Genomic DNA, 25,660 nt, shown 5'->3' on the forward strand with positions numbered 1-25,660 from the left:
TGTGCTTCAGCATAACCCCTTCATGTCATCACAGAGACTGTTAGCAAAACTGATATCTGCTAAAAGCAGGCAGAGCATCTGGGTGAAGTACTGCGTAAAAACATGCAGAAAGATGGGGTGGAAAGGTTCTTTTTCAAGCCCACTCCCAAAAGAGCCCTAAGAGCCAAATTTTCTAGAGGTGACGGGTCGCCAATTCATAAACATCTTCTGTGACTTGTTATGAATCAGTCTTAAGCATTGTTTGATTACAGCCCTGGATTATTCAGCTACTTTCCTTCATCATACGCGGCTCTACAAACCATTGATTAAGACGGAATTATCTAAGATTTGCTAATTGTAATTTAATATATTTGGAGACAACAACTGAAATCTATAACTAGCTGCTACTGTAGAGATTAGACTATCCAAAAAGCTCAAACGTGATGCACCTAGGCAATAGAAGTGCTGAGTGATCTATATCCTCACTGCTAGAAGATGCGGTGAACTCAAGGGCATGCATCTGAATCCTAGAAAGACTGATTTAGCCTTCCATCCTTCTGAGGTGAGGAAATTAAGAAATATTAAATTGGCTACCAATAGCACCTGTTATTTGCCGGGACACTCCCAGGAGCATTTGTGCCCTTTATAAATCTGTCTTCATCATCATCATTTGAAGTCCTCTTCTGTGGCAGAAGTGCAAAATAAAGTGCTAAAGAAAAACAAATTGTTATTAGTAGTATTTTGTACAAAAAGCTAAATACAATTACCTTTTGACACATTACGAAGAAATCTTGGTCATACTCGGTAGGTTTCTCTTGGTCTCCAGATGCAGGCTACCAACATACTGAAAGGAATGAACAAAACAGGTGGGTGTCCCATGAACTCTCTCAGGAGATACATCAAAGAGGATCTCACTTTCAACAGCAGACATTCCTGCCAGAGACTCACAGGTTATAGGTGAATTCTCCTTACACTTCCCCTGATTCAGCACACTCAGAAGACAGCTGGACAATTACTAGGAGAGGCTTCTATGAGAAGCCAACCTAGCAAAGATTGTATGCAGAACAGTAATATTGAATACCGCATTTATTTTGGCAGTAACAAAAATAAAGGATGTAAACAATACGAAGAAAGCTAACATGATATTTGTTGGTAATTCTTCCTTTCACAAAGTATCTGCTGTTAACCACTGGCAGCAAAAAAGACTGCCATTCTGAGAGGTGGAATACAGCAGTCTCATGCCTGATGCAAAGGACAACTCATTCTTGGTTAACTCCGACCACTGTCCATGGCAGTCAACGTTGGGCATACGTCTTTGAAATGAGGCTCAGTGAAATGAACAAATTGTCTAGAATCACACAATTTGGTCGAGCAGGAAAGATAGGATTGATCCCACATTTTTCAATTTGACAATGTGAAATTCAGCCGCTGGATGGATTTATATTTATAACATCAAAGCTTAATGCTTTGTCCTTAATTCTTAGAGGATGATATTAAAGTGTGGGTGACAGGAAGAATCCACATTTAATTTTTGGCAGTTCTATTTAACACAAACCTTGCCCAAGAACAAAACAGTGCTTTAAAGCAGACACAGTTAATGGTTTATGTTCAGCATAAGGAGATTTGCTGGGATTCACAGAATGCTGACCCAAGGCCAGGTTTCGAGCCTGCTTCCCTATGTTACAATGTTGGCAGCTGTAACCACTAGGCCACATGGCATCCTTGAAACGTCGCTTGTTTTGGGCTTGAGATTCCAATAGGACCTCGAGCTAAGCCAGAGCCAGGCTCGAGGTTTCATTGGCTCGCCCTCCTCTACTGTATAAAAACACACAGGCTTTGGGGATCCGTTAGTCACGAGAACAAGACAACCTCCTACCTCTAGTTCTCAGAACTAACTTTAGCAAGTACCAAACCTCGCCACAAGGTGGTGCCATTAGAGCAGAAATGTGAGGTGGTTTTAATTGGTAGAGAAGGTGCATAATACCTTTGTAAAAGCAAAACCAAACAAGCACTGGCATAGCCAATAGGTCTTGCCTTTGGGACTTTTTAGTGTTTAGCCATGCAACAATTGATGTTGCACCCATGATATTGTGCTGCATAATTAAATACTTATAAGGTCCCAAAGGGGAGACCTATTGGCTATGCCAATGTTTGTTGTCATTGTAACACACAGTCCGAGACACTAAAAAGCATTCTGTTGTGTCGAAGCTATACTATTGCACTGACCAGATCAGCGTACTTCTGCTGCGGAGCTGATAGCAGGTTTTCAGTGCGCTGGCAACGGGGGCTGAGCAGGTAGGGGAAGAGGACTTCAGTTTAGGATTGCCAGTCCGCAGCCGGGAATTATTGAAAGTCAAATGTGAGCGCTTCTCTGATGTAAACCACTAAGATAAATCTAACCTGTGTTATCGACAACATGTTCAGTGTGTGTCAAGGCATAAGAAAGTGTCTATTTATACAACAACCTTGATTAGAGGGACGCCATGATGCTTTGAAGTGAAGACGTAAGTAGTAATTGCCACTATGTGTAAGTTTGCGCAGCCATCAATGGATATACATTTGTGCTCAGTTCAAGCTGGGGGCAGACAAACTGTAGAGTGCAAACATTTTTATGCACAAGATTGGTGTTTTCGCATGACTGGAGCAGTTTCTGTTCACACAATGCAGCAACCCTTCTCTCCCACTCGCATGCATGCACCCCTTACCCCCGCCAGTCTTCCTATTCGTCTCAGCGGGACAACATCCTGTGATTCTGGGCAAATCACTTGCTAGTTTCAGGACATGGAGCTGATTACCCTTGCTTGCTGCTGTGCCTTAGTGAACTAAAGCTTCGAATCAAGCTGAAAAGACAGTTTTGCGGCAGTTTGAGATACAAGTTTACCCACGATGACAACAAAGCCGGGATTGGATGGAAGGCAGAGCAGGAATTGGTCGAAAGGTGAGACTCTGGATTGATCAGAACAAAAGACACCAATTGGTAGCACGACAGGGCATGGATTGGCTGGCAGGCATGAGATGCTTAGAGTCACATGAAAACACTAGCAGACAGTGAATGGAGGAGCATATCCTGGTGGGGGGTGGTGGGGGTATGCTTTGGCGTCCTGAAAGGCCTGCGGAAGATTCTCGAGCTTCTCCCTACGGAGGCTCGAAAGACGCTGGTGCATGCCCTTGTCACTGCACGATTGGACTACCGCAATCTTCTTTACTTGGGTGCCACGGTAAAGAGCCTTGACCGCCTACAGGTGTAACAAACCGCCGCGGCTCGCTTGGTTTTGAGGCTACCTAGAAGATCTGCCTCAAAGGCAGCGCTGCAGGCACTTCATTGGCTTCCGGTGAGGAGCAGAATTGAGTTTAAGGCTCTGTGCATGTGCCATCGTATTGTAGGCGGCAAGGCACCGAAACCATTACAGGACCTTATTACTCCCTACGAGCCAGCCCGAGCCTTGAGATCCTCGGGCTCGGGGCTGCTAAAAATTCCTAAAGTAAAAAAGGCACGTATGAGGGGCAGATCCTTCCGGTTTCTAGCAGCGAGAAGCTGGAACAGGCTCCCGTTGGAACTCCGCCTGGAATCATCAGAGTCCAAATTTAGAGGTAAACTCAAAACTCACCTGTTTGTCCAGTAGACTGGCTCCGTCTGCTGCTATGACCCTGCTATTCCCACTTACAATAGCGCGGGGACACGCCGGTGTGCATAACCAGGCGCTTTATAAACATTAAAAAAATATATATATATATCCCTAACAACAGCACCAGTCCTGTTGCCATGGGAGAAACGATTCTCTGAACTGCTCTACTATTGCTTATGTGTAAGGGAATAGTCTCCGCTCTTGACCAATAATCGTGTCATTACTATGCTGGATGAACTCCGGGAGCCAGATGTACGTTTTTGTTAGAGTCAAACACCGATTTAGAAGGATTAGTCGAGATGAGACTTTTCTACGGATCCGTGACCGACAGCTGCCTTTGTCTGCAAAGCATTAGTAAACACACGAGAGAGGGTGAGCAACACATGTAAACCTTGTTATCTGAACATCAAAAAGGTACTGCTGTGAACACCTGAGAAACACAGATTTCTCACGTGTCGCAATTTAGACGCTACACATTGTGCATTTTAGTGCAAACACAAGTAGAATGAGATTCCTGAGAGCAAACGGCGCAAACTATAGCTGCTAGATTCCTCCATACCGCCAAGCACGGAAATGATAGTTGTCAGACTATACACACGAGCTAAATATGCACACCACCACAAGATGCAATGAACTCCCCCGCTGCATGGTTTGAAAAAAGCAGCTGACAGAGCACATTACCTCAGACCGGCCCGGGCATGTGATTCACGTGTCTGACGCGGCCGCAAGGAGGCAGCAGGGGGGGGGGGAGAGAGGAGGGGGCCTGCACCGGATTCCATTGTGGGAGCGTGCAGGAACCAGGTGGTTTCAAAGCTCGCTCCCGCAAGGGAATCGCCAAACGTGCACACGTTGCATTGAAAGCAATGCAAAGTGTGCACATTTTTGGCTGAAAAGGCGAATCGATTGCTACAGGTCTTTTTCCTTTGCAGCGCATGCGCGCTGCGTAAGCAAGACCTAAAAAATAAAAGCACAGAACTGCTGCATACATCTAACACTTGGCAAGAGGGTCTTGGAGGTTGGAAACCCTTCTCTTTATAAATATATAACGCCGATTAGTGTCTCGTTTGGGTATTTGGATTAATGTGTTTCCCTGTACATTGTATGTTTTCAGCTGGCAGCCTATGTAATCTGAAATACCCGGAATGTGATAAAGAAACCTCAGAATGCACAGACTTGGACGGAATAGCTATTTGTCAATGCAGAACAGGATACTTCAAATACAGCAAAATGGATTTCTCGTGCAGAGGTACCAGTCTTTATGCAATGGACGCACCTGAGGATTGTTTTTCAGTAATTTCCTTACTGTGATAATATGTCTTTTGGTTTGATTTAATCTCAAATGTGATCACTTGCCGGTTTAGTCATGTTCTTTCACCGTGGGGGGGACAATTAGCTTTGCTCTCTATAATAGTAATTTTACATGCTTCAGCAATGCTGGGCAGACTAAACTCTGAGGGGCAAATTTACTAACATTTTAAACCTTGTTTGCATCACAAAAGTGATGCAAATTGGAACAAAATATTTTTGTCAGATTTTCTTTCCAGTGCTAAACTTGTTTAGCACTGAAGATAAAGTGAAAGTTTCGTGAAAGTAACGCGAAGCAGCGGCGCCCGTAGTACCATGGGGGATGCATGGGCGTTCCCATGAAACCACCTAAGCTTTCCGACGCTAAACCCAATTTATTTTAAAAAGAGTAGACAGGGTTTAGCGTCGGAAAATAGAGTACCCTTCAACCAGGTGCTATGAAAAAGAAATAATTTTTTTCTCCTTTATTTTCCGACTTCGAATATGTACCACACTGTACAGCACACGAACAAAGTGGGAAAATGTTGAAACTGAGTCAAAGCATAGTATTTTGTACTGGAACCTACGCTTGACTTACAGAGACACACTCCTCAATAATAAATTGCAGCCTTAAGTTTCAAAGACTGCAATTTATGTGACTTGCATTGCTTTATTAGAATACTAAAATGAAAACATGCAATTAAAAAAGCTTGTTATGGTGGAGCAGTGGTGGGGATAGCTATGCAATGCTGAGAAGTGGTGGTTGGAGTGGCAGTGCAGTGTTAGGGTATTAGTGATGGAGGTGGCAGTGTTTAGATTGGCAGTGGTAGAAAGTAGAGGTGTTGCACTATGAGGTGGTAGTGCTGTTGTGGTGTTGTTTTGCATTGCTTTGAGGGTAGTAGCACATTGCACAAATGAGGTGCTGAAGGGTGGTCGTGTGGGAGTCTGGAGTGCTGGCGTCAGCCGCAGAGGTGGTAGTGATGAAAAAACACAAATAGCGTGGTCCTGTGAGTTGTAGTTGGTGCTCAGGTTGTTAGGACGGTTCTGGTGCCACTGTGTGGTGAAGGCAGCTAACTGTGGAGCAGGGAGGGGACAGATGCAGTGCAGTGTGGTATTGTAGTGAGAGGCTGGGGGTTGAAGTGTAGGGCTATGACATGAAGATGTGTGGTGCTAAGGATAGTAGTTTGGGGCCATGGCGGTGGCAGGGCGGTGCAAGGTGTGGTAGTGCATTCTAGAAGGTTGTTCAAGTTTTGGTGTGGGGTTGCGCCGGGTGGTGGTCGTATAGAGATGGGTAATGTAATTTTAGTGAATGGTATTGTTGTTAGGTAGGGCTGTGCCATGAGAAGTCTATGTGGTGATGAGGGTGGCAATGTAGCGATAGGACTGCTACTGTGACATGGTGTTAATAGAGAGCCAGGGAGAAGTTGTGAAAGGTATTAGCGCAGTTGTGCGCGTGCACTGCTCTGGGTTGTTGTGGTACCCATACATTGGGTAGGTTAGGGTCACACACGTGATCTAGCCACTAAATGTCTGTGGAGTGATAGTCAGTCTCCGGTCCCTGTCCAACATGCGCTTACGCACTGGACATGGATTGCTGGCATGACTTAGAGCGGTTTGTAATAACGCAACATCTGTGAGAATAAGAGGCTCTTTCAGCTGATGGGGTGCGGTGTAGAGTCACTGGTGTCGGTCAGAGCCACACAGGACAAGTCATGGGGCTGAGCTGGAGGAATGATAGGAAGGAGTGAGAGGGTGGAGGCATGAGGGTGAGAAGTGAGAGGCCAGTGAGGGTCACACATCACACTGGGTTTTTCCCTGAGGAAGCTCGCGGTACATGGGGGTGAGTCACTTGAGGGATAGGCCCCTTAGCAACGGTGGGAAAGGCAAAGTGCATCAGTCTGTCGGTGGCGGGTGTGGCGGAGAGGTTTCTCCTTCACGTCATAAATCCCTAATGTGGCAGACCAATGAAAAGCCTCCTATGCCTCGATGAGCAGCAGTCTTCTGAACTCCGTGCAGCGAGCGGTCAGACAAACTTGCTGAATGTGCAATGCCTTTGTACCTCACCTTCCTATCATAGGCCCTTGTAGCTTCTCTGAGGCGACGTGTCACTCTGCAAAAACTTTAAAATAAATACATTGAACATTCCAGATCTAAATTAAATGTTCAGAGAGCTCTAGTATGTCACACATTTTCCATCACAGATATAGTTTTCTTTGATTTGTTATTCTTTTCTTAAATAGTGTTCCATGTTGTATTTCCCTTTAGTTGCATTTACCTTCAGATTAGTTATTTGTATTTTTGGTGAGCACAGATTATGCAAATGCCAAATTCCACCTCTAGTTACCTCTGCATTTCTATGTGAGGGTTTCATTAATTATTGAACAAAGAGGACACATATGTTGACCTTCTTGTTGAAAAACACACTTGAGAATATGATTTCAGTGACTCAATTCAATCCAAAGATATATATTTCGGTCCTATCACTATAGGCCATAAAAGCACAACAATTAAAGCATTAAAATATCCATCCAACGCTTAGTTCTAGACTGACAGTGCCAAAGTTAATAAGACAATCTTATACTAGCACCTTTTGCTTTACGGATATGACGCAACCTTAAAACATACGGCATAGGTCTCCATTGTGCACAATGAGAGCAGGGCGGCTTTGTAGTTCGTAATATCGTATGGGTTTTAAAAAAGTGCTTTTCAGTGACTCTTTTTTTAATGAAGTACCAACAATGGTGTAAGACTCTCTTCCTGCAGTCACCTGAGCGTACATAAAACGTATGAGTCCAGCAATCTATGCTTCTCCATCTGCAATGGCACACCACAATAAATGTTGCAAGATTCATACCGCAATGGAATGTATTCAGTCCCTCAATTTACAGTATTCAGAGCTGCTCTGGTGCTTATGCACGGCAGCATAGAATGAATGTTTTGTAGGTCTAGCTACACGTAAGAATCTGAACTATGTGTAAAAACGTTCAGGGCATTCAGGCCCAGGTTGATTAACCTTCCCCAACCTAGCACTAGTACTAGGTCAAAATCTACATTTTTATTAGGGCTAGGGCCTACGTCACCACGAAGTGGGGGCGGAGCTTCCGAGCTCTTATGTGTTCGGAAAAAAAAGAATTCTGAAAGGGGTCCTGGCTGGCACATTCTTTAGTGCGCGCCGCGTTTTTTATGGCATCTGCCTAGTGATTCGTCTTCGCTGTGCTGTCTATTTAGTAGCCTTGACGTGATAGGCTATATTTACTTTTCGTCCGTCATTTCTTTCAGTTGCATGGCATATTGCCTGTGGTTACGCGCACGGCAGACTTATTAATCTTAATTAGGAGCTGTCAGAGTGCCCGTGTAATGCAATACAGATGGTGGGAGCGCGTTCTCCATTGCATTGGATGTATCATGCGCGCGTGTAAGATGTACCTTTCGCGCACGGCAGTCCATTCCTTTTTATTAGGAGCTGTCAGAGTGCCGCGTTCACGGCGGAGATAATTGAAAGCAGTTTCCTGTAGCTTCAAGGTCAGTCACAGTACTTTTTAAGATACCTCGCATAAATGGAGCTGGCAAGCAGGAAAACCATTCAGAATAGTATTAGCACTGTCCAGGCCCACTTTTGAAATGTGCTCCATTTGTTCTATTTTAAGATTGTCGTTATTTCAAGATGCAAGTCTCGGCCGCCATCCTGCGCTCACGCTGCCACTCTGTTGCCACACTGGCCGCGTGCTCTTCCCACTTGGGCCCCCTCTCACAGTCTGGCCTCTTTTCTTGCCCTCGTTCTTCCCTGTCGCCGCTCACCCATCTCTTCGCTCTTCAGAAACGTAGCGCTTCGGATAGCATGGCTCCCTTCAAGAGCAGAGCGCAGAGCAGTAGAGTCGTATCGGTCCATGACATTACGCACCTCCTGCCTAAACGGGACGCACGGCGGGCGCTCGTGGAAGATTTTTTTTTAAATTGGCACGTTCACCAAAGCCACGTATATATTTAGAACAGTACACACATTGGAAGATGTCGGTAGAAACCGAAAATAATAATTAAGCAGATGTCACGGAGACGTGATAATTTAAGCAATCACCGGACCGGAGTCCCGTTGACTGGCAGCAAAGCTCGGAGGCGATCAGACAGTAAGAGTCGCACCGGTGTGGAAGGGAAGAGAAACGGAAAAATCTCCCCCCCGGTCTGTGTTCCGTTGTTGACACCCCTGGGGAGAAGCGCCCTCACGGCCTCTGTGGGAGGCGCTCTGGGACACTTGTATATATTATTAGAACGAAATCCAGGAAGAAGCGGTGGCGGGCGCGGGGCTTTTGCGTGACGTCACGCAGCGGCAGGAAGAGCGAGCTTTGCGCGCCTAAATCAAACCGAGCTTCAGTCCGCAGAGGAACCAGCAGCAAGCTGATAGTGACAGCGGCAGTCCGAGCTATGGCCACTCCTCCCAAAGAAGCTGCAGGGACACCGTGGAGCCCAAGAGATCTCCGTGGAGGGCAATATTGGTGAGAAGGATCGGTGCATGTGTTTAGGGGGTTATGAAGCGCCATATTACCACCCATCTGTTAGGGCTAGGTTCTGACGGGTTTCCACTGGCCGCAATATGTGCAGATATTTATGCAACAGTGTAATTTGTATTTGTCACTTTCATCTCTAAGATCCCACCCAGACTTTATTTCCCTGACGACTGAATGCACACCACTCTTGTTGTATTTTTAATGAATGGGTGCTATGACAGTGATGCCGACTGAACTTGAACTATCCATGTAAACGTAGTGCAGTGAGTATCAATTTGGGATTTTTCGCTACCGCTTCTAAATCACCCGAGGATGAAATTGATACTTTTCGCACCAGAGCTTCTTACAGGTTCCAAAGTCTCTACAGAGCACAGTGTAATACAATTTTGACTCGTGTGGTGCACTGCTACTAAAGACAACAGTCCTAAGTGCCCTACAGTTTCACGCCTTATTATTAGTAATAATGGTTTCGTAGCCTTGCGATCGTTGTACTTTTAGGCGCTTTACAACTAAATATCCGTTTTAACAGGTTATCGAGAGAGTTTTTCACCTATATTGGTGTTATATTGTATTGTATTTGTAATAATCCCGCACCTGTCGTAGTCCCTGGCAGCTGGTCTGTCACGCCTCGTTTCATTATTGCATTATTCATGGGAGGAGGGGAGGCTTTGGTAACTTTAATACATCCGTTGTAGTTCAAAATCTAAGCCTGTAACCGCCCTGCTCCTGGACAGAGGGGCAGTGTTTCATGGAGTCGCGTCTCCCTGGTCACGGCTCCTTGGAGCTGTCTCGCACCCTCTAGAGTAGTGAGTAGTGAGTGAAGAGTAGTGAGTAGAGTAGTGAGTGGAGTAGTGAGTAGAGTAGTGAGTAGAGTAGTGAGTAGAGTAGTGAGTAGAGTAGTGAGTAGTGAGAGTAGTGAGTAGAGTAGTGAGTAGTGAGTAGAGTAGTGAGTAGAGTAGTGAGTAGTGAGTAGAGTAGTGAGTAGAGTAGTGAGTAGAGTAGTGAGTAGAGTAGTGAGTAGTGAGTAGAGTAGTGAGTAGAGTAGTGAGTGCAGAGTAGTGAGTAGAGTAGTGAATAGAGTAGTGAGTAAAGTAGTGAGTAGAGTAGTGAGTAGTGAGTAGAGTGGTGAGTAGTGAGTAGTGAGTAGTGAGTAGAGTAGTGAGTAGAGTGGTGAGTAGTGAGAAGTGAGTAGAGTAGTGAGTAAAGTAGTGAGTAGAGTAGTGAGTAGAGTGGTGAGTAGAGTAGTGAGTAAAGTAGTGAGTAGAGTAGTGAGTAGTGAGTAGAGTGGTGAGTAGTGAGTAGTGAGTAGTGAGTATAGTAGTGAGTAGAGTGGTGAGTAGTGAGTAGAGTAGTGAGTAGAGTAGTTAGTAGTGAGTAGTGAGTAGTGAGTAGTGAGTAGTGTAGTGAGTAGTGAGTAGTGTAGTGAGTAGTGAGTAGAGTAGTGAGTAGAGTAGTGAGTAGTGAGTGCAGAGTAGTGAGTATAGTGAGTAGAGTAGTGAGTAGTGAGTGCAGAGTAGTGAGTAGTGAGTAGAGTAGAGTAGTGAGTAGGACATCACAGGCAGCAGCTGTGCAAGCTTCTTACACTCACAAGGAGACCACAGGCAGCTGAGTTGCAAGCTTCTCACACTCACAAGAAGGACATCACAAACAGCAGCGGTGCAAGCTTCTCACACTCACAAGTAGACCACAGGCAGCAGCGGTGCAAGCTTCTCACACTCACAAGAAGGACATCACAGGCAGCAGCTGTGCAAGCTTCTTACACTCACAAGGAGACCACAGGCAGCTGAGGTGCAAGCTTCTCCCACTCACAAGAAGGATGTCACAAGCAGCAGCGGTGCAAGCTTCTCACACTCACAAGAACGACATCACAGGCAGCAGCAGTGCAAGCTTCTTACACTCCCAAGGAGACCACAGGCAGCAGCGGTGCAAGCTTCTCACACTCACAAGAAGGACATCACAGGCAGCAGCTGTGCAAGCTTCTTACACTCACAAGGAGACCACAGGCAGCTGAGGTGCAAGCTTCTCCCACTCACAAGAAGGACATCACAGGCAGTAACGGTGAAATATTCTCACACTCACAAGGAGATCACTGGCAGTACACACCACATGAACACACTCCATAACACATAGCAACAATACATTGGCATTTACAATGCCATTAGCTCAAACTCAAATAAATCCGAGCCCGATTGCATTTCTAATGCTTGTTTATTATGTGTTGGAATATCATGGAACACTCCGCATGCCCCTGGTTTCGTTTGGCTTTAGGATTTTCAGCAAAGCAGGCCCACTGTGTCACTCGTTCTTGACCTCTGGCTGAAGTTCTGGGAGTCCTATAGAGGTCCCACTCGTCCTTCACCTCATCTCCATTGGAGAATATTTTCGGTTTATTTAGATGCGTCTGATACGTCTATATATTTTAAAACTTTAGTGGGAGTTAGAAGGGCCTGTGCAGCTTGTCTGAGAAAATAACTGTATGGTTCCGGGGGTTAATACGTTCTGATCGTTGTCCTGAAAAGGGATTAGGCGAATGCCTTGTTCTGTCTTGGCCTCCTCCGTCTATGAGCTGCACCTCAACAGTGCCTTCCAAAGCTTTGTTCTTCTGAGTCTCCACGTGTCCCAATTTCCGTTTGCATAGCGCCCTCTGGTGGGTGGTGTAATAAAAGAATACTCATTGAGACAGGGTGAGCCTTTGGCCAGGATGTTTACTTGGATGATCAGTACACTGTATGACTTTTGGAAAATGGATGCAAAATGACTGGAGGTTTCGAAGGAAGCACCATTCACTGGTGCCCTAAAGCTGCCTAATTTGATTGTCCTCTTTATTGGGGACAGGGGGTGGTGATCAACACCGCCCCATCAGAGGACATACACCCACTTCTCCTCATTTCAACCAAGGGCCTTCACTTCCGGCAGGTGTGCCCTTATCCTGCATCCTCATTCTGAATCACTGTAGCGCTGTACTGTAGACTCTTCTTAATCAAAATGTGTGCACTGCTCCAGCTGTGCCTCCAGTTGTTACTTTGAGTGGACGTGTGCTTTAAGGAATGCAGATTTATTTGCATATTTATTTTTCTTTCAGCTTGTGAAGATGGATATAAGCGTGAAAATGGAACCTGCATCAGGTATGTTAAAAAAGCCCAAGCTCTTTAATGCAATACTTATCGCTTTAACGCCAGTATGGCATCTCTCTGAGTTAATGGCTCACTGAAGCTATCTCTACCACAGCTATCAATCCTGTCCAGTCTTTTATCCTTTCATCCTTCTATGTGAACTGTGATAGTCAATCGCATACAAACACACGCACCACAAAAATACACACGCACACACAAATGCATACACACATAAACACACAAACATACACTGAAACAGATACATATACACACACACCCCACAAAAATACATACGCGCACACACCACACACAAAAACATACACACAGACAGGCAGAAATACACACACACACACACACAAATACCTACACGCACAGACATAAACACATACACACATCATCCAAATACATATACACACACAGACATACAAGCACACACACTAATACATACACACAGACATAAACACACATCACACAAATACATATACATACAGGCATACAAACAAACACACACACACACCATCACTGAAAAAACGCAGTTGAAAGTTAGTTACGGGGTTTAGCGAACACAAAACAGAAAAAGCCCTGCAGTTTGCCAGTTATGTCATGCAGCATACACCACGCACAGTAACTCAAATTGCCCACCCTGTTTTGCTTTTAGTAAACAGCTTATTCTTTACGTGCCATTGACAATGTGGTACAGTGAGCATGGCGGGTGGAGTAACCTAACCTAACCCTTTACTGTGGTCAGGGAATTTCTAGCGGTTTTTCCATTCACCTTCTTACCATATATTTCCAGTTTCACTAAGTTTTGTCATTTCCTCCACAGGTGCCCATTTGGACTTGGTGGCTTTAACTGTGGAAATCGTAAGTATGAAACAATATTTACTATATTTCATGCGTTGCTTGTAACCATTTTAGGGATAGTGGTGGTTCTACGCAGTGAAAGTGGCTGCAGCTGCTAAAATGGTCGAAGAAGTACAATGACATTGACATTCCTGGTACCAACACATCTTTTAATTTACAAAGTGAATAAGTGACAACATCTAATAGTACTTAATGTATCCAGAGTTCCTCCACAGAGATGGAATCATGCAGAACACGTATTTCAAGTCTCTGCTCTCCAAACTTAAGGAATTGTTTACCTCAGCAAGTATCAATTATGTTGGCTGAAAATGCTTTGATTGTGATAAATGCCAGTGGGACAGGCCCTGCAAAATCAGGATCTGACCCTGATGCTGTTTGCGTGAATTGCGGAATGGGCGTTGACTTGAATGTGGTTGAGTGCATAACCTTAATAGCTACAAACTTCACTCAGCAAGATACAGAAAGAAGGCACCCGACAGTTGCTGATTACTCATAAAAGAACTATCAACCTGTAACAACGAAAATCCCAACACATACACCTAATCTCACCCATCCACTACGAGTTGTTTTCACTATTTTTAGAAATCAAGCTTTCTTCTCAGGCTAAACACTGCCTGGTGAGCAGTTTTGCCCAGAGAGAGCTACAGTAAGTTTGCTTATCATGAGGTTTTCGCCAAGGATCAGCACAGAATAGGAGAATACAGCTACACCTTGAAACAAAGCCTCTTGAAACAATTATAAACACACAGTACTGTTGCCCAGAAGCCACATAAGCTTATTTTTTTATAAAATGTAATACAGGATTAACGTGCTGAAATAACTATTATCATTCATAATATGTAATCAATCTCAAGGTCTTCCATGCTGCGTCATCTGTCCATTACAATTTATTCCCAAGTCTCTTGAAAGGGCTCTTTTCTGCTAGGTTTCAGGAGGACAGGAGAGGAATATATATCTTAATTGTATAGATGAGGTTTACAGTTAGTGCCCAGGGCCCATATTACTGAAAGGGCGCGGTTCCCATGTTTGTGCTATGGCACAGCTTTAAGCAGGTGCACCGGGTGCAAACAGGGAAAGTGCATACTATTGTGAAGAATGTGCTGCGCTCAGGGCAGCCCCAATCTCGCGCTGCCCCCAGGGGAGAGCATTCAAGAGAAACACGGAGCAGCTATTTAAAAGCTGCTCCCTGTTGCTCTGTGCAAGCGGCAACCCCCCTGCACTTTCAAGGGGGATTAGCGAACCCCTTGCAGGCGGGTGCAGTGAGTTGTCCAGGGGTCCGTGGGATTCCTTTCATCCTTTGAGAGCGCTGCACTCTGGGGGTGTACAGAGAGACTGGGGGGCACCCTCTCTTGATTGCACTGCTGCTACAAGTGTATTAGTGCTATCTGTATTACAAAAGGGACCGCAAAAGTGTCTGCAGCCCCTTATGTAATACCAAAGTATCCCAGGGGTGCACAAAGAGGGCGTAAACGCCTGCTGCGCCCTCTGGGCAGTTTGTGTGGTACAGCCCTTGGTGTTTATTTGCCATAGCCACGGTGCAATGGTTGATGTAAGTGGATATTGAAACAATCTGTAAGAAGGGATCCCAGAAGCCAAAAACAAGTGTAACATACGCTTTCTAGATCACAAGCCGCCGGTTAAAAAGATTAGAACTATGTTTGTACCACTCAGTGACGGGAGTAATGTCCTAACAGGAGCGGACAATGACGCATTCCTCCTAATGAGGGGGAGGGTTGGTCGTCCTCTTCCATGTGACAACTGATAGGCTTGGAACGCATTACAGCCAAAGTAACACCTGCTCTGTACCAGAAACTATATTGTCTTTTTTATGGTTGCATATAAAGCACGCATCACGCAGGCACCCACAACAAGCGTCAGCTTCTCATTTACAACAGACTTCATCGAGCCTGTCAGAGCAAATATCACCCAAACAACTTCCAGGCCATTTACAAGCACCTGCAGGGTATCTAACAGCAAATGGCTCCTGACTCCTTAGTCTCTCAAACATGCCCACATTCTTACTGAAACTATCACCAGGAGACACACAAAAACATGACCACACTTCGTGCGTAAAGACTGCCCAGCCATTCACCTTAAAAGCTGTAAATCCAATTACAGACTGGTTTACCTAGCCACTTACAACTAGCATTACACTGTAACTAACACAAAGCACCGGCTGTTCATGAACAGCAAACCTCATTTGGCCAGTTAAGACAAACCTTGTTCTCCTGGCCTTCAATACAACAGATGCCACCTGGGCACTGCTGATGACGTCGGGCCACATCTTTAAAAAAGAGGTAAATGAGGGGAAATATTAACAGTCAAGGGCATAGTGACTGGTGTTTTGTTCCTCTGCTCGTGACCATGTTTGAAACTACCCACTATCACGTGATTTTGGACGGTTCCCTTACGTTACAGATTTAAAAACAATAATCTGAGGTAATACTGCCATCATTTGTTGTACATTTTCATACACCGGCAAGATTCAGTTTGTGACCTGGAGCATTACTGGGAAAACTTTTTTATATCCTGACATTTTGGGGGTAAAATTGATAATTGAACAATTGCTTGTTTATTTAAAATGATAAACACCCGCCAATACATGACTAAAAATTGCACATTGCAGTGAACAGAAGGGGGGCTTGGGGGAGGGAGCCGACCGCCGGGAGGTCTCCTCCCCCGGGCGGTTTGGGAGAGCTGCGAGGGGTGTCCCTTTAAGAGGGACAGAAGTTTCCAGAATTGGGCTGGTCCAGTAGGACCAGCATAGCCCAATTATAAACCCCCCGCCCACTGCCTACCAGCCACCATTTTAGGTTTGGTGACCTGGTGGCTAGGTGGGCTCATAGCTTTTTGTCCCACCCTCCCTCCCTCAATTTTTCGCTTTAAATGCTCCGCTTTTCCCCTCGCTGCTCAGTTTTTTCCCCAATTTTTGGGCGTTTTTTGCCACTATTTTCTTTTTTAAGTAAAAGGCTGTTTTGTGGGCTACCGGTGTGCAGGGGTTGTTTCTCTTGTATTTGTATCCGTCGCTAGACACAGGTGCTGTGCGGTGTTTTTGGGTATCATTACGGTTTTTAGGCAGATTGCTGGTTGAGTATTAGTTCAAGTATTTCTTTGACAAGTGCTGGGGTATGTTGGTCATGGTTTGACCGTTCAGTTTTGTGAGGGGGGGGTATCTGCAGGAGTGCAGGGTCAGGCAGGGTTTATGGTTATGGAGGACCTGACCGTTGTTATTGTAATTGTGGTTGGACGAATAAAGTTTTAACGATGACGTATGTTTGTTTAATGACGAAATGTTTTATTGATGATGTAATTTTATTGATGACGTAATGTTATAATGCTGTTATATTTTTATTGATGTATTGTTGGGAGCGGGAGGGCTCAAATGTTTTAGGGGTGGGGGAGGGTCCGGGGGGCTGAATTTGTAGTTATTTAATTATTTAGTGAGGTTTAGTTTTGTAAGGCGTTGCCAAGGTTTGTGTTTGTAATGTGCACCTGTGTCTTAATAAAGCGGCCTTTTACACACACAAACAACTTTTGGTCTACTTTTCTCCCACCCCTCGCCCTCTCTCCCAATGTATTTTTTGAAATATTGCTTGTCATTAAAGTATTTTAGACGTTACACCTTCCACCTAGCATGAATCTGGAAAAAAGGTTACAACAATAGTTATTGCTCTCAAACATCAGTAAGGATAGACTGCAAGTTCAACATTTTAATGTGTTTACATAGGAAGTGTTAAAAAAGCGGCTGATAGAGTGCTGTTAGTGCTATGAGCAAAAACATGTTAAATTGTGTTTATTTGCGTAACCGCACGTTACTCCCCCGTCTGCACTCTGGCGCCCTGGGTGCGGCCCCGAAAGGAACAGTCCTCTCTCAATGAGAGGAAGTTCAGAAGGGAAGACGTTAAAACAACCTCAGAAAGACCTCCCGTCAACTGCAAGACAGGCTGAGCGCGCGCCAGCACGTGCTTGCGTAGGGCTGCAGGAATGCAGCACGGCCGCAGCCTCGCTAGGCTGTACCCCTGGAGATTGGGCGGGAAGCCGCTGCAGAGCAGAAGGGAAGTAGCCAATGTTTTCTTATTAATTGAGAATGAGATTGTCAAGGCTCCCTTTAACTTTCCACCCTTAAGAAGACACAGTGGTTTCACCAGCCATCTTATTCTTACTGGATGTTCTGTGGAAGTGAACGTTTCAAGCTTGTGCGCCCTCAAAACAAGCGAAAAATATTTTTACATAACCATTTTAACTCATTTTATATTTTGCTCGATTTAACTTTTGGGGGTGCACATTTTTATTGGTGACAAGGGGGTCGAGATACAGCCCAATACTGTAGCCTTAAAGTGGGCTATATATGTTGTTAAACGACCTGAACACGAGTGAGACTCAGGCCCAGGCTATAACAAGGGAGAGGACCTTGAACAACCGGCCCAAGGCTATAAGGCTATTAGAACTTTCCACCTCCTAGGGGGTAGAGTGTTCTAAATTAAAATGGGAGAAACAGAAAGACAAATATTGGAATTTTAGAGCAGAAGGGCAGAGGGCTGTTGTACCAGCCATTATTAGCCTTGAACCACTTCACTGTCTTCAGTGGAGCTCTCAGTGTTCCAATATTTATTGTCGTCCTTCAGTCACTTCGATTTTACTTAGTTATGGAAGTGTGAGGAACACACAGAATAGCAGCTTGCTTAGTCTGACACCAAAGTGTCAAGTCAGCCCTGATCGTTAACTAGGTAAAGAGATGTGCTGCCACTGTGGTTTCCCTGTCATTTGGGGCATTGTATGCATCAAGACCACTGTGTTAGGGACAACTTGGACAAATCATGATATACTGTGCAAATTCTAAGCACTTAGAGTCAGAGGTGACATAGATGTTACATGCGGCATAGCTATGGATAACAATTAGTTGCTACTCCACTGTTGCTGCTTGCATTCCCTGTGAATTTACCAATCGGAATGCAGATTTACAGTAAGTATGTCTTTTTTGCCAGTTAAGTAGCTATCAATCAGTTTTAGATAGCGTCAATTTTCTAACGAAGACGAATGAAACAGAATACATGTTTGCCTGTCATTGCGTGCATTGATCATTGTTGTCACTTTCTGTGATTCCAGTGAGAGGTTATGGGCTTTGAAATGTCACTTTTGCTACCACAATCATTTTGGTCAAATGACACCACTGCATGATCAGCGCATTGAAAATGACCACATTTCAAGAGCAAGGTATCTATCGATGTGGGGAACGCAGTCCTGGCTGGTATCTGTCTTACCTCTTGCTTCTTAAGGATGCAGGGTGCAGACAGACCTTGTGGGGATTAAGAAAAAAGGCATCCGGCCCATTCCATCTATGTATCCAGGATCTGGCACACGATCTCCATATCTATATGGACTACCGGAACACTGCTCCAGTTTAGGAAAGTGTTAACGAGTCACATCCTTAAATAACAGTACATCACAATACAGTAGCAATCAAATTACCAGCCACCTCTCCTATCACCCGATGACTGCATGCTTGCCTTTAACCCGGGCCATTGCTCTGCTGCCTTTTTGGCTAGGTTTGCACTTTACACATACCACATACAATCTACCTACACACATATATATATATATATATATATATATATATATATATATATATATATATATATATATATATATATACATATTCGCTAACTTAATTGGTTACTGACAGAAGATAGAATGGAATTTGTTTACTCCTCAGTACTGTGCATGTAGACTGAAAAACCCCGTCATGGTTTGTCAGTTTTAGTAACTGGCCAACTTTCGAAGTTTTGTAAAGTACTACATGACTCCTTTTGGGTACTTCAGAGCACCTGCCAGTGGGATGAAAGAATACAATGGTAAGGCATGGTAGGGATGTTAGAATCCAGCTGGACAGGCGATTATGTGTCCAAAATTCTACTGTTGTTACCGCTGTTCTAAGTTGAGGTCAATAAAATATAGGTCTGAATAATTATGTTTTTAAAGGTTTCTTGAATGGTATGTGATCTGAGAGCATTCCAGAAATTTGTATCATGACTGATTTCAAACTTGGTACATGCAACAGTGGTCCCATGCATTCAAAAGATATGAAGAAAATCAATATAGACAGAGTCAATCTATATTATGAGTGACATGTCCAGCCGGACAGTGGTCTTCAAAGTTTACTCGATATACATTTAATTAAAACACAAAAAGTACCTTCCACAATTCAACCAGTGTGGAACACAAGCCTGTTCCCAGCACTAACAGAACGGGTACAGAAGGTGGGTATAGAGAGCAAAGAAGGGCATTTTAAGGCAAAAAAGACGTTTTCTGTCATCAATACAGTTGTACAGAATTTTCAAGCAAAGCACCATTACATTACATAGTAATCACGTTTTTAGTATTAGGTGCTAAATAGGTCGACGGTGTTTCGGACCCTTTAGTAAATCACAGGGACCATCATCAGGACATTTCAATGAAATCCTTAGTAATAATTAGCCTCTAGTTGCCTAGAAGGAGAAAGAAGGAAATATACACATTGAGATACATAAAATGCAGAAGTTTTCAAAAAAAGGGGGGTGACTTGTAGTGATAAGTGAGGCACTAGACTCCATTTCTGGTGAGATTCAAAATGAGTGCATTAAAAATGCGAATCTTGGCGCGAGATAGCATGCTAATGTGTAATGCCCAGATACTAGAATACATGCACATTTCGGTAAGCATAGTGGGTGAACGAAGGGCATGGTTTGGGGTGACCGGCACGGGGTAATTTGTTGTTGAACGTGACGCACGCACGGTCGTGGGCTCAACGATAGATGACGGTACGGGGTGATGGGGTATGCACTTAACGTGGAACTAATCGCGTAGGCTGGTCGGCGCTTAGGATAATGCACAAGTGAACCAATGAACTATTGAGGGTAGTACTGGTCCTGCTTACCGGTATTACCCAATCGGAAACGGCAGTTGAAGTGGGGATGTGACCGCTCTATACGGGGAAAAGAGCGTGTTTAGAGCGTACATATGGAGGAATTAAACTGAACTGTAGAGCGGGGGCATGGGTTCTTACCGCAATCGAGCGTACAGGTCCGCGGAGCGAATGGTGTCCGTCGGAGCCAAGGGAGACCTGAAAGGAGACCCGTAACGTTAGGGACTTGTAGCGGGGAAACATTAAGGGAGACGTGACAGTGACAAGGGTTGCAAAACTTACCGGGTGAGTCGGCGTGCGGGTATGCTCCCTGGCGTGCTCATGGAGGAAAGTGATTGCTGGATATACTGAGAGCGGATAGGGCGAAGAACATGTGATGTTCAAGGGCATAGAAATAAAAGAAGGACCAAGTACGGCGGCCATCTTAGGAGAGTGATTATAGTGAAGTGCCCGAGTGAAGTGCATGTGACAAATAAACACATAAATCCACATTATACAGCGCAGTGTTTACAATAAGCAACAGAACTGACTCAGGGCCCACACTAGATTAAGGCAGTCCATTCATCCTGCAGGTTCAGTCCCGAATTCAGACTATCAGTCTTCAAAATCCATTTGAGGTCTTCCCTGTTCAATAAGCGATTTAGATCACCACCCCTTGGTGGAACGATGACCTGAGAGATCACGGTCCAGCGAATGTCATTTTCCGTGTGGCCTTTTTCCAGAAAATGTTCAACCAACGGAGCATTGGGCGTTTTACAGCGGACGCGGCTCCGATGTTGGGATATCCTCAGCTTTATTTTTTGCTTCGTTTGGCCCACATATATCAAGTTGCACGGGCAAAAGATGGCATAAATGATGTTGCAACTATTGCAATTGGTAAACGTTTTCAATACATTTCTCACATTTTTATATACAAATTCCTTACCATCCAGTGAATAATCGCATACAACACAGGTACTGCATTTAGAGTGGCCACAGAGGGGTGGTAGTTGCCAATGGTCATGGAGTGTAGTGTTTCTCACCGATGGCAGTGCAGCCCTTACTAGCTGATCCTTTAGATTTTTATTTTTCTTAAATGCAAAGAGTGGAGTATCCCAGTTTAGTGGGCCTGAGTTCAGTATGTGCCAGTTCTTTTTTATACACTGCTTGACACGATTTGAAATAGGTGAGTAGGTAGTTACACATACCAATTTGTCAGATGGTTCTTTGGGTTTTGGCTCGAGGAGTGTTTCACGGGGACAGTACCAGGCTCTTTTCATAGAGTTTATGATCAGACGCCTGGGATACCCTCTCGTTCTAAGTTTCTCAAAAAGAGTGTTAGCCTCACTCAAGTAGTCCTCCTTTTTGAAGCAATTTCTCCTGAGTCTGAGAAATTGTGAGTATGGCAAGCTGTCCCTCAGAGCCCTGGGGTGACAGCGTCATAACTTAGCAGGGTATTTCTTTCCGTGGGTTTACGGAATAGGGAGGTGTATAAAGTGCCATCTTGGTGTTGCACATTTAGGTCTAGAAAAGCGATATTGTGCTTATTGTGGGACAGGGTATATGTAAGGCCGTTACAATTATTATTGAGCCGCTGCAGCAGTCCATGGAGCTCATCTATCGAACCACCCCAGATAAGAAAAATATCGTCTATATATCGCTTCCAGATGTGCAACCCTTGATGGAATGGGTTGCTGGGGGACAAGATGGTATTAGTCTCTAGCCAGTCCATATAGAGGATCGCCAGGGTTGGGGCAAAAATAGCGCCCATAGACGTGCCTCGCACCTGTTGGTAGTATTGTGAGTCATACAAGAAGAAATTCTGGGTGAGGCAGATCTCTAGGAGTTGTATAATGAACAGAGTGGGGACCCTGTGAGGGCTAGGCCGGGTGTTGAGTATGCTTTCCATAACTAACAAGGAGTCTCTCTGGGGTATGTTAGTATAGAGAGACTCCACGTCAAGTGTGCATAGAGTCTCATTGTCAGGATTGTATGGATGGTTTTCGATAAGATTAATCATATGCATGCTGTCTCTGATGTAGCACTGGGTTACTGGCACAAAGTCCTTCAGAAAGTAATTGACATAGTGACCCAATGGTTCCAAAACCGACCCACAACCGGACACAATCGGTCTACCTGGTGGGCTCTCAAGTCTTTTGTGGATTTTGGGCAAAGTATAGATGACCGGGATTCTAGGGTTGGTGATATTGAGGAAGTTATATTCGTGTTTGCTAATGATGCCATTAGACAAGGCCTCGGTTGTGAGGAGTTTAATCAGATTTTGTATCTCTTTAGTTGGGTTACACTGCAATTTACAATAATGATCCGTGTTAGAGACTTGACGTTGCAACTCCTCTTTATATTTACAGATGTCCTGTAGTACAATGCCGCCGCCCTTATCGGTATCATGTTGGCGGTGGGGGCAAAGGTGGAAGGTGGTCTGAAGGGTGTTACTGTAGTTTTGGGCTCCGAAGGATTAAGTTCGAAGTAGGAACGTAATCTTAGTTTGCGAAAAAAGGCCATTAGCTCGGACTGAAGGTCCAGGAAATTAGGGTAGGTAGCCGGGACAAAGGATAATCCTCTTCGTAGAACTAAGATTACGTTCCTACTTCGAACTTAACCCTTCGAAGCCCAAAACTAGGGAGATTGTTACCTTTGAAAAGGTTATTCTTAAAGAAATCACTGCCCTTGAAAAGACACATCTCTTCATACCATTCAATATTTCTCTCGAAGAGAAAACGGCCATTACCACCCTCAAAAACAATAATGAGCTGATTATCAAGCCAGCCGATAAGGGCGGCGGCATTGTACTACAGGACATCTGTAAATATAAAGAGGAGTTGCAACGTCAAGTCTCTAACACGGATCATTATTGTAAATTGCCGTGTAACCCAACTAAAGAGATACAAAATCTGATTAAACTTCTCACAACCGAGGCCTTGTCTAATGGCATCATTAGCAAACACGAATATAACTTCCTCAATATCACCAACCCTAGAATCCCGGTCATCTATACTTTGCCCAAAATCCACAAAAGACTTGAAAGCCCACCAGGTAGACCGATTGTGTCCGGTTGTGGGTCGGTTTTGGAACCATTGGGTCACTATGTCAATTACTTTCTGAAGGACTTTGTGCCAGTAACCCAGTGCTACATCAGAGACAGCATGCATATGATTAATCTTATCGAAAACCATCCATACAATCCTGACAATGAGACTATGCACACTTGACGTGGAGTCTCTCTATACTAACATACCCCAGAGAGACTCCTTGTTAGTTATAAAAAGCATACTCAACACCCGGACTAGCCCTCACAGGGTCCCCACTCTGTTCATTATACAACTCCTAGAGATCTGCCTCACCCAGAATTTCTTCTTGTATGACTCACAATACTACCAACAGGTGCGAGGCACGTCTATGGGCGCTATTTTTGCCCCAACCCTGGCGATCCTCTATATGGACTGGCTAGAGACTAATACCATCTTGTCCCCCAGCAACCCATTCCATCAAGGGTTGCACATCTGGAAGCGATATATAGACGATATTTTTCTTATCTGGGGTGGTTCGATAGATGAGCTCCATGGACTGCTGCATTGGCTCAATAATAATTGTAACGGCCTTACATATACCCTGTCCCACAATAAGCACAATATCGCTTTTCTAGACCTAAATGTGCAACACCAAGATGGCACTTTATACACCTCCCTATTCCGTAAACCCACGGAAAGAAATACCCTGCTAAGTTATGACAGCTGTCACCCCAGGGCTCTGAGGGACAGCTTGCCATACTCACAATTTCTCAGACTCAGGAGAAATTGCTTCAAAAAGGAGGACTACTTCAGTGAGGCTAACACTCTTTTTGAGAAACTTAGAACGAGAGGGTATCCCAGGCGTCTGATCAAAAACTCTATGAAAAGAGCCTGGTACTGTCCCCGTGAAACACTCCTCGAGCCAAAACCCAAAGAACCATCTGACAAATTGGTATGTGTAACTACCTACTCACCTATTTCAAATCGTGTCAAGCAGTGTATAAAAAAGAACTGGCACATACTGAACTCAGGCCCACTAAACTGGGATACTCCACTCTTTGCATTTAAGAAAAATAAAAATCTAAAGGATCAGCTAGTAAGGGCTGCACTGCCATCGGTGAGAAACACTACACTCCATGACCATTGGCAACTACCACCCCTCTGTGGCCACTCTAAATGCGGTACCTGTGTTGTATGCGATTATTCACTGGATGGTAAGGAATTTGTATATAAAAATGTGAGAAATGTATTGAAAACGTTAACCAATTGCAATAGTTGCAACATCATTTATGCCATCTTTTGCCCGTGCAACTTGATATATGTGGGCCAAACGAAGCAAAAAATAAAGCTGAGGATATCCCAACATCGGAGCCGCGTCCGCTGTAAAACGCCCAATGCTCCGTTGGTTGAACATTTTCTGGAAAAAGGCCACACGGAAAATGACATTCGCTGGACCGTGATCTCTCAGGTCATCGTTCCACCAAGGGGTGGTGATCTAAATCGCTTATTGAACAGGGAAGAGCTCAAATGGATTTTGAAGACTGATAGTCTGAATTCGGGACTGAACCTGCAGGATGAATGGACTGCCTTAATCTAGTGTGGGCCCTGAGTCAGTTCTGTTGCTTATTGTAAATACTGCGCTGTATAATGTGGATTTATGTGTTTATTTGTCACATGCACGTCACTCGGGCACTTCACTATAATCACTCTCCTAAGATGGCCGCCGTACTTGGTCCTTCTTTTATTTCTATGCCCTTGAACATCACATGTTCTTCGCCCTATCCGCTCTCAGTATATCCAGTAATCACTTTCCTCCATGAGCACGCCAGGGAGCATACCCGCACGCCGACTCACCCGGTAAGTTTTGCAACCCTTGTCACTGTCACGACTCCCTTAACGTTTCCCCGCTACAAGTCCCTAACGTTACGGGTCTCCTTTCAGGTCTCCCTCGGCTCCGACGGACACTATTCGCTCCGCGGACCTGTACGCTCGATTGCGGTAAGAACCCATGCCCCCGCTCTACAGTTCAGTTTAATTCCTCCATATGCACGCTCTAAACACGCTCTTTTCCCCGTATAGAGCGGTCACATCCCCACTTCAACTGCCGTTTCCGATTGGGTAATACCGGTAAGCAGGACCAGTACTACCCTCAATAGTTCATTGGTTCACTTGTGCATTATCCTATGCACCGACCAGCCTACGCGATTAGTTCCACGTTAAGTGCATACCCCATCACCCCGTACCGTCATCTATCGTTGAGCCCACGACCGTGCATGCGTCACGTTCAACAACAAATTACCCCGTGCCGGTCACCCCAAACCATGCCCTTCGTTCACCCACTATGCTTACCGAAATGTGCATGTATTCTAGTATCTGGGCATTA

At 44.7% G+C, this 25,660-nt stretch overlaps 1 protein-coding gene across 2 annotated transcripts in view; it reads left to right on the forward strand.

Moving 5' to 3' along the window:
- HEG1 (heart development protein with EGF like domains 1) overlaps window positions 1-25,660 on the forward strand; it is a 219,447-nt gene that overhangs the window by 168,258 nt on the left and 25,529 nt on the right. For both annotated transcript variants that reach the window (XM_078682440.1, XM_078682441.1), the window contains exons 8-10: window positions 4,717-4,851; window positions 12,474-12,516; window positions 13,331-13,368. In XM_078682440.1, coding sequence (XP_078538566.1) covers window positions 4,717-4,851; window positions 12,474-12,516; window positions 13,331-13,368 — 216 coding nt within the window. The remainder of the gene's footprint in view (window positions 1-4,716; window positions 4,852-12,473; window positions 12,517-13,330; window positions 13,369-25,660) is intronic.

The sequence above is a fragment of the Lissotriton helveticus genome, chromosome 3_1 (assembly GCF_964261635.1).
Source record: "Lissotriton helveticus chromosome 3_1, aLisHel1.1, whole genome shotgun sequence".
Classification (NCBI taxonomy): domain Eukaryota; kingdom Metazoa; phylum Chordata; class Amphibia; order Caudata; family Salamandridae; genus Lissotriton; species Lissotriton helveticus.